This window comes from Teleopsis dalmanni, chromosome 2 (genome assembly GCF_002237135.1).
Source record: "Teleopsis dalmanni isolate 2A chromosome 2, ASM223713v2, whole genome shotgun sequence".
In the NCBI taxonomy this organism is placed as follows: Eukaryota; Metazoa; Arthropoda; class Insecta; order Diptera; family Diopsidae; genus Teleopsis; species Teleopsis dalmanni.
The window spans coordinates 9,315,603-9,325,830 of record NC_051847.1 but is presented as its reverse complement, the minus strand read 5'-3'; the positions used below and the strand labels follow the sequence as shown (position 1 = coordinate 9,325,830).

Here is a 10,228-nt window from a genome sequence, read left to right as displayed (position 1 = left end):
TATACGTATATGATGTTTATTATATATAAATTATCATAAACGCAGAACAGTTTTTGCAGTCGAATCATAATACTAGATTTCTAACAAATGAAACGTAGGACTTTGCTTGAATTTGATGATTCAAAATACTTAATTTATCTTCTACATCGTTTGCATGTAGAATAAATCGGTTTGTGTATAGAAACATACTTTAATAAGAAAAATTATGTATTAAAGAAAGAATACTAAATCGAAATGATCAGGTTTAACGCAGATTTTTCTAAATGAGAAATAAAGTCTGTTTAAAATAATATATGTGAAAACCAGTTAGAACATACTATAAGTCTTTTATTTTTTACTAATAGTAATAACCCTTTCTTCTAAAATAAAATTAACAGAAACGCCGTTTTTTGATTCGCATACACACTATAATTTATTGAACAGTGTATAATTTATATAAAAATAGTTTTAAATAATTATTTCTAATTTATGAATTCTTAGTTCGTCAACTTTGTCTATTCTTTCAATAAATAATCGGCATTCTTTTGAATTATTTATTTTTTAATTGAAAATTAAGTCGATATTTGTTTTAATAATTTTTTTCAATAATTAAAACATTTTAATTTAATTTGTTTTTAAATATATGTACTTGCTTTGTTTTAAATAACTAAAATAATAATTAAGTGGACTTAATTTTTACTTTCAATTTGTAGTTTCATGTGTTTATTGCTATTATAGTTATTAATCAATACATAGTACATAAAACTTTTCAATAATATATAGAAATTAGTGATTAATTTTTCAATTAATAATTTTTGCTCTATTTCTTTTAAAGCCGATTTGCTGTCAAACTTTTCAAGATGTTGATTAAGGTGAAAACACTTACTGGTAAAGAAATTGAAATTGACATTGAACCCACAGACAAAGTTGACCGTATTAAGGAGCGTGTTGAGGAGAAGGAGGGAATACCACCGCAACAGCAACGTTTAATTTTCTCTGGAAAACAAATGAACGATGATAAAACGGCTGCTGATTATAAAGTACAAGGCGGTTCAGTGTTACATTTGGTTCTAGCACTTCGCGGTGGTCAATGTAAAATGGTTTTTCAAATTTGAATCGTTTTTCTATTCACACTACTATTTTTTCTACAAACAAAATATTTATAGAGATGTAAACTCAAATAAAATAATTTAACATAAATTGTTAATAAAAAATTTCATTTAATAAATATACATAAAAAGTTATGAAATAACTAACTTAATTCTTTATCGTTTAATTAAGGAGTTCCATCTATAGTTTATTATTAGCATGGACTACGATATATGAGATCCATTGTGATCTACAATATTTATAGATAGTACATATAATGTATGTATAATTTCAGGTTCTATTATATTAGTATTTTTATATTTATTCCTTTTTTAAAGGTTATTAATATAATATGATTATATTAAATTAAAAATTCGTCTACTAAACCCAGAAGCATTAATTTCTTTAAGCTTTTAAATTGTCACCAACTAGCAATAACCTTGTAATTTAAGTAGTTTTATGACAAATTACAAATAATTATAATTCTCATTTAATTTATTTATAAAAACAATCATACCCAATTAAAAAACATTTTCGATTTTAAAAAACTTATAATAATTATTTGAAAGCAAGTGTGTGTATGAACTCAGCAACTATTTTATTAAACCATTTTATTTATTTTATTTAACTAATTAATATTACCTATATTTTAATAAACATATTTTGTTTTGTATTTTTTGAAGTACAATATTACATTGTGCATAACATGTATGAGTGTGTTTGTGTATTACCAGTGTTTTGTTTTTAATTAAACCCAATATATAAAAAAAACTGTTTTATGTATTGATGTGTGCCTTTGTATATATAAAGTAAATAATACATTATATAGCGAAAATAAAATTTTTACCCGCTGTGCCTTTTGTGCAACGACCGCCTTTACGCCTTCGACACATATCGTATCTGTTTATATATGCATTTTATAATATATCGAAATAATTTTTATATATATTAAAAGTGAAAGAGAAGTTATAGATATGTTCGGAAATGTTTTATAGTAATTATAAAGTAAAATTAGAAGTATTATACATAATTCAAGAGCGTAACACAGTAAATCTCTTATTATATTTATAAATATGTAGTTAAAATACACTGCAAATAAAGCTATTCTATAATTATAAAAATATTTGATAGAAAAAAGCTACAACTGTAAAAGGGGATAATTTCTAGTTAAGAAGTTTTAAGTTTTGCTTTTGGTTCAGATGTTAAGGGTATAATCTTATTTACCCATATGTTGTATTTTATACTTTATTTTTCTTAGAAAATATTTAATTCTCTTGGATAAGCAAAATCATAAACAAATAAAGCTGTCATTATAAGTACTTATTATCTGACGACAATATTTGATCTCTTTTTCTTACATCTTAAATAGTTAGAAGAGATCCCATTGAAGAATAGGTTTATTTATTAAAGATTTAGAATGTTTTAGAGTTTTTGAATTTATATGAATCGTCGCAATAACCTAATTCAATCTAATTTATTAAAGTAACAGATTATCAATTTAGATTTCCTAAAAAAAAAGCAGTCAAAAATATTGGCTGAGGAAATCGTTTCGCAAAAAATATCTCACGAGACCCGATATAATCGCTATATGAAGCGGTTTTGATAATTAGGTTTCTAAAATAACTCTAAGGTATCATCAAATGCTTCAACTCTGGAAAGGTATTAACATCATCAAAAATGTTGTGGCGAAGGAAGGTATAGATAAACAAGAAATGGTTATAATATAAATGAATTCATTTAAAATATATAGGTTGTACTTTTCACTTTTAAAATATTTTTACTATTCTCTGCTATTTCGTAAGAGGAATAAAATAATTATAACAACTGCAGTACATATATCTACCATATTATTAATTGATAACTAATGAACAAGAAATATATCATTCAATTTAAAATTTAAGAGCTAAATTAAACTTAAGAGATTTTTGCAGTGTATTTGTTAAAATAATAAATTCATTTGTTTAAATTAAATTATTTGTGTATAATAAATATGAAAAACAATATTTAAACTAATAACTTACTTTGTTATTGCCACAGCAATATCGTAAACTGGTAAACGTCTCTCACGGAACAAATATTTACCCATATCCGTTAAGGCTGCTGCTGAATCAATAGCATCACGTCCAACACGATTCCTTTCCAGATATGGTGTAGCATCTCTGCCCTATAAACAAAAAAATAAAATAAAATTATTAACGCAATTTTCATGCAAGAAAATATTTTTTGCAGTGTAAAAATATCACGTATCACGTAAATACGTAATGCACTTGCATTCAATTTGTTGGTTGATATTTCATGAAAAGTGTAATATGTGCAATAATAAAATACATTTCAAACATTATATTTCACGATTTACTGGTAAATAAAATAAGATGTTGGCCTATGAAGATGATGTTCATGTTACCAATTAATTTCGTTGACATTTGAAATAGAAAGGAATTTTATGAGGGCTTGCTTATCACGTTTTATTTTTTCAAGTGGTGATTTGTGTAATTACCGTTCGATATTATAAATAAATCACATCATTAAGTTTTTAAATGGTAATAAATGGTAATAAATGCAATTAAGAAATAATTTAAAAATTTAAAAAACTGCAATATTTAATATTAATGTAGAAACAGTAGAAGCATTATTTTTAAAGTACTTGCTATGACTGTTTGATTTTAAACAATTTTGATTGTAATTATAGATTTAATACAACTGATATTGTTATGATGTATACAATCGTTTTTCTTTGTTTTTTTGGTGATAATAAAATTTAGCGATTTTACATCTTTATTTTAGCAGTTCACATTGCTGAATAAAATTGTCATATTCTTAAATTTAATCGAAATTTTTTAATGTTTAAAGAACATTAAATTTATATTTGTTATTGAAATATAAATTTTCGTACATAGATTGTCTTTTTATGTATTAGGGAAAGCTAAAGACATTGAATGAATTCAATTTTTTTTTGATAAAGAGGTTTCTCGAAAAGTAGTGAACTACAACAACAAAAATTAATTTTATATTATTTTAAATAATTGAATTTTTGACTGACCATACAGCTGTTTCGAGTATTACCAAATACCCATCATCAGTGGTCTTGGAAATAATTCTTGTATTTAATTATTCGTATCTAATTTTTTAAGACTGCAAGTACCAGGAATTGAACTCGAGTGCTGCCAAATTTGAAGCTTTTTTTAACAAAAAAAAATATATATATATGTTTTATCTTGTTTTGAGTGAACATTTTGTCCTTCAATTATGATATCGTTTGTTATGTTATAATAGCTTATACCTCTATAATTTGAACTAACAGCATTATGGACAAGCGTAGGATATAAATTTACAATCTCTTTATAGAAATTCACTAAACTGTTTGTTAGTGGACTTTTACAATCCGTCATTTAATAGGTTAAATGGTATTTATTATGATTAGAATCGTGTTAACCTCAATAAAATTGTTTTATTTTTGATATTTATGATTTAAGATATTATTTCTTAAGATATTACTATTTCAGTTATTATTATAATTACAATAACAATTATTTTTTTATATGAAAACGTCCTAGTTATACAGAAACGATTCTTGAAAAATAAGTAAAATTTTCATTATATTAAAGTTTGATTTTTTTATATTTTGTTTTTTGTTTTTTACTATTTACATTTATTTATTTAGTACAAAATAAATTTATTTCAATTGCATAATAATCACATTTTAATTATATCTGAATAAAGTATTTACTTTTATTTCTTAAGTATAAAAGTGAAATAAATGCTTTGTACATGCAGAGAATATATAATGCGTTGAACTGGGACTTACCACAAGTCCGCCTAAGCGGTTTACTGAAAGGTCTACAGTTTGAGAAATTAAATTAGCATTACTAGTTTTTCTAGCAGTGCATAATTGATATTCTAATTTTTATTTTATTTATTTACGTTTAATTTTTTGTAACAATTTAGAATTAAACAAGTGCTGTTTCTTTACAAAAGACCAGATAGGCCTGCTAAGATTTACGGGTTTTATTACTCTTACTCCGGCTAAAGTTGTATTATCTATGCGATAGATATTAGCACAGTTAAGTAGCACAGTTAGTGTAGTGTATTTTAATTGACATTTTAATTATTTTTGCTAATTTGTTACACCTTTGCGAATTATTCTATAAATAATTAAAAAGTTGTTATTGCGATTAGAAATGTTTTATTTGCATTAAATAGTTTTAAATAAAACTGATAAGTAAGGCTTGTATTTTTTTAAATGTATATAAAAATATATTCTTTTTAATACAATATTGTATAAAAACAGAATATATATTATAACTTAAAAGCCTACACAATAATATGAGTACAAGCAATAAGGATTTCTCTGAACACAATCTGATCTAAATTATAATCATTATAATTATTATTAAAAAATTTTATAATAATTCTGTTAGTAAATAAAAGAAACATTATTTTGAAAAAGGTGAATGTGGAAAGTGTGGAAAAGTTTGTCTACATCTGCTATAGTATTACTGTGTTCAACTAAAATATTGTTGTGAGGTCTTTTAAGTTTATGGGTTTATTGTATCCTTTTCGGGATTGTATCTTACATAGTTTTTTAAACTTTGAACTCAAAATTTATATCTTAAAATGTTTCGCGAATTACCTAAGTAGGTCAATTAAAAATATCTAAAAAAGATTAAACAAGTAAAATTGGTATTAATGCATTATTCATTACTCATTTTTTCAATTTGTTACAATTTGTTACTGTTATATTGAAATTAAGATTATACATTTATGTGATTTTTTTTCTTCTAATCTACATTTTTAAGATGTCAAACACGGAAGCGTCAAAAATAATTCTTGACTTTATGTCTAAAAAGAATCGCCCATTTGCTGTAAATGATGTATTAGAAAATTGTGGGAAAACATTCGGAAAGTCTACCGTACAAAAGTAAGTACAATCAAATAATAATTAGTATTAATATATTTTATATATTAATATATAAAATAGTTTGTGGTTATATAGCAAAGCTTAGTTCATACCCCAACTTAACGCTATACAATTTTAGTTTGTGAGTGCTATTCAAGTACTATCCATATGTTATGTGTGAGAATAAAAATATAGTAGATACTAAACACATAATAGAAACTAAACTTATAGTAGATTTAAAAAATGTCACCATAATAGATAAGGAAAAAGTCACAACTGAAGATTAACACTGGAAAGTCTCCACATACTATATGTTATGTTTTAAACCGAACTATTAAGAGAAAGGGGAACGGAGACTACATCAATTTAGTTACTATTACTATTGCAATATATCATAGCAAATATTTTTATTGATTATTCTATTTAAGCTAGATTGGTAAAAAGTTTAGGTTTTTAATTGTTAAAATATTCCAAATATATAAAACCAACTAACAGTCTATCTTTAACAATATAAATAAAAAAGTTAATTAGTATAAATATTTTAATTCAATATTAAAATTAAAGTTAATGAAGAATCTATCAAGTCTATTGTTATAACACGAGATTGCTGGCTGGTAGGAAAGATAAGCGTTACTTTGTCGTCTGGCCAGACTAGCGACTCTGGGATATAGACTTTACCTCTACTGACTTTTCTACCTTTGAAAGAAAATTAAGTCTAATACACACTTTTAATAAATGCTTTTAATACATAATGTCTAATATGTAATTTTAATTTAAAAATATAATTTTAGAATGTTGGATTCATTAGCAGAAAGGGGTAAAATAACAGTTAAAACATTTGGAAAACAAAATATATATTTCATCAAACAAAAATTTAATATGGAAGAGGTAATAATTTGCTTATGTACACATCTACATTTCTATAAAATAATGAAAATTATAATGTTTATTTTAAAATATTATAGAATAAAAAGGAATTGCAAGGCTCTAAACAAAAATTGTTGCAAATCGAAAACAACATTAAAAATAAGGAGAATGAGTATCGAGAACTTGAGAAGAAACTGAAAGTATTGCCCAAAGTGATCAGCATTGAAAGTCTAGAAGCGCAGCATAGTGAGATGTTGGATGAAGTGCGTGAATTGAATGAAAAATTGCGACGTAGTAAAGCACAAAAATTAGAACAAAAAGAAGTAAGATTCATTGCAATAAATGATTTAAATTGTTGAATAATATTAAAAAAAGCAAATATATTTTTAGTTCACATCAGCCGAAGCGAAAAAGATTGTAAATCATTATAATGAATTGGTAGATGCACTGCGCAAACGTAAACGTATATGTAATGATATGCTAGATGCCATCATGGAAGGATATCCAAAATCAAAAAAAGCGTTAATTGATGACATTGGTATAGAAACAGATGAAGCTGTTGGTTTTGATATAAAACAGTATAAATAAAAGTATTATTTCAATTGAACTGTAACTAATTTAAAGAGTCATGTCTGACAAATCCTTAAATATTGTCTTTGTATAATATATATAATATAATACAGTATATAGTTTAAGAATTACTAATATTAGCAATTATTCTCTTATTGTATGTTTTAATAAGAATGATAGTCTAAGTATTCAACAATTGTTATAATACAGTATAACACTTATTAAAACTGTAATAATTATATAGAAGAATTATAATTACATTGATATAATTTATACAGTAATATAAAATATAATATAAATAATTATTTATTTAAAAAGGTACTTTTTTAGAATTAATTATACATTCAAGTTGATGTGCATAATAATAATAAAAATAATTCAAAATTTTGGTGTGTATTCAAACTATTATAAAATTGTTAAAGCAAATTTTTTTTCTTTTTTTAAAATGAGACTATTGATTTTAAGGTATATACAGTTATAAACATTGAAGAAAGATAAATATAGTTTATTTTTATATTATATAAAACTTTAGATTTATTTATTAAAACAAAAGTGTTGTTTTTGAAAATATTATATTTTTAACTGTTTTAATGAAGTATATCTTTTTATAACTGTTAAAATGAAACCTAGTTTGTAAGCGGTTTACCGGGTAGCTTTAATGATGTTCAATTAATTTTTTTAAAGTATCCATTACAAAGGATTTTTATAGTTAAGTAACAATAAAACACTCTATATTCCTTATTTTTAAAATACAAATAAACGGTTTAAGATGTTTCTTATAATTATAAATTATTGTGAAAATAATTAAAAATGCATTTTTTTATTTTATATCATTATATTGTACTATTATTATAACTATCTCGAAATGTATTTCAAAACTGTTATAATAATTCTTATATTTATCAAATGTGTATAACAGTTTGAAATAAAGTTAAGATTTTGCTATGTTTATAAATACTATTTATTGATTGGTGTAAAATAACTTTTGTAAAAGAATTTTTTTTCTAATAATCAAAAATGCTTTGCACAAAAGAAGCAATAAAATAACAAATTGCAGTTCCAATTTTTGCACAAAATTTTGTAAATTTTTTTTATTTTATAAATATATAGATTTATTTCTTTAAATATCAAAACAATTATTTATATATATATATTTTTTTTTTTTGTAAAACTGTTCAAAGCTGTTCGATTTATCTCATTTATAACCGCAAATGTGTTTTGCTACCAAACTCACGTTTGACCTTTTTGCTAAAACATGTGCAACTTCAAATATCAAATGGAACTATGGTACCATCTTCAATTACCAGGCAACCTTACAGGTAGGTTGTTGGTTTTAATGGCTGCTCTAAAACTAATTTTATGCAAGAGAATTGCAAATCCAATGAAATAAAAAGAATAAATCTTAATATCAACAAAGTTGTTGATATTTTTGTTAAGAGCAATTGTAACCATTTAGTTGCTATCATTTTATCATGCCAATAACTCTTTTATGGCATCGTTAAACTGGGTTTGATGACGAAATATTTACAGGTAACTCTTGACTAAGTTAAAACGTGAAAATCCATTTTATGGGCTTTGCCTTAAGCATGAAATTAAAATAGTTTGACCGACTGTTAATTGAACAGGGATCTCCACTCCTCGTCGCATATTAATAAGTAATTTAAGAAAAATTTTAACCTATGAAATTGTAAATGTATTTAAATTAAATTAAGTTAACGATATCAATGTCATAGAAGTTAAATTTAATAAGGTAACGGCATTTGAAAGAATATAGAATTATTTTACGCTGAGAATCGGCGGTTTCTTTATGCTAATTGCTCATTTTGTTCAAAATCGATTAAATTTGTAAATAAACCCCTACGTTCTTTATAATGTAGAAATTTCAGGTCTTTTCCAGGAAAAAGTTGTCAGATGGATGATATTATGTTAAAATAGTTCATTAGAACCTAAGTGTGTCAATAATTTTGTGCAGCCTAATTTAATATTTTTTTGCTTTTTCAATTTTTAAAAATTAAATTTAAAAGGTAATACCATATAATGAAATAAATGAAATTTAATTGCAGATTAAGCATTTTATCTAAAAAAAAATTTTTGTTAATTAAAAATCGCATCATTAACGTGGTAAAAACTGTGTTAAAGTTAATATGCTTACTGTGCCAATAATTATGTTCGTCACTGTAGGTCAAAGTACAATAATTATCTGTATCAGTTGATAAATGAGAAAAACATAACTGAATACACAAACAAATAAATATTAAAGTAGGATAGATGCATAATTGACATACTCAGTTCCTGTGCATTGAATACCGGCCCGTACATAAGCCATGAAAAACCAAAACTCATGTGCAGCGGTTACACTATCCAGGATATATCTATTTATCAGAATTGGTAATGATGCAATTTAGCACGTTAAATCATTTATATATTTGGGCAGCATCATCACAGATAAAAGTGGTACTGAAGAATACGTCTCGGCCCGACTGAGTAAATCCAAGTCAGCTTTCGGGCCGTTAAATAATGTGTGAAAATGGAAGTGGATTGGTCACACGCTCAGGAAAATATCATCCTGCATAACAAAGCAAGCCCTACGCTGGAACCCACAAGGCAACCGCCGGTATGGAGCCCCAGCTAAGACAGGGCATAGTAAAGACACACAGTACTCTTGGAACCAAATAACGAGAGAAGCAGGCAACAGTATTAGATTTAGAGGAATCGTAAAGGCGCTATGCTCCCCTTAGGATAGAAGGACAGCAGCAAGTGAGTAAGCAGACAAGAATATTCTTACTAGTGAAGAAAACAAACATGCAGAAGAAGTTCTCAACAGTC

General features: G+C 25.0%; 2 protein-coding genes across 2 annotated transcripts; both read left to right on the top strand.

Moving 5' to 3' along the window:
• The first annotated feature begins 807 nt into the window (after nt 1-807).
• LOC119682021 (NEDD8-like) lies at nt 808-1,174 on the top strand. Its single transcript, XM_038095353.1, has one exon. It carries the CDS (start codon nt 840-842, stop codon nt 1,092-1,094), a length of 255 nt encoding a protein of 84 aa, XP_037951281.1. The 5' UTR covers nt 808-839; the 3' UTR covers nt 1,095-1,174.
• Nucleotides 1,175-5,867: 4,693 nt separating this feature from the next.
• Nucleotides 5,868-7,502, top strand: LOC119684715 (homologous-pairing protein 2 homolog). The gene is made up of 4 exons (XM_038098814.1): nt 5,868-5,986; nt 6,757-6,853; nt 6,931-7,155; nt 7,223-7,502. The coding sequence occupies exons 1-4, from the start codon at nt 5,904-5,906 to the stop codon at nt 7,418-7,420; spliced, it is 603 nt and encodes a 200-aa protein (XP_037954742.1). The 5' UTR covers nt 5,868-5,903; the 3' UTR covers nt 7,421-7,502.
• Nucleotides 7,503-10,228: the final 2,726 nt, after the last annotated feature.

Bases quoted from the DNA above. Each gene is read 5' to 3' on its own strand.
- LOC119682021 (XM_038095353.1), top strand. From the start codon at position 840: ATGTTGATTAAGGTGAAAACACTTACTGGTAAAGAAATTGAAATTGAC.
- LOC119684715 (XM_038098814.1), top strand. From the start codon at position 5,904: ATGTCTAAAAAGAATCGCCCATTTGCTGTAAATGATGTATTAGAAAAT. The intron at 5,987-6,756 runs GTAAGTACAATC...ATATAATTTTAG, and splicing joins GGAAAGTCTACCGTACAAAA to AATGTTGGATTCATTAGCAG. The intron at 7,156-7,222 runs GTAAGATTCATT...ATATATTTTTAG, and splicing joins AAAAATTAGAACAAAAAGAA to TTCACATCAGCCGAAGCGAA.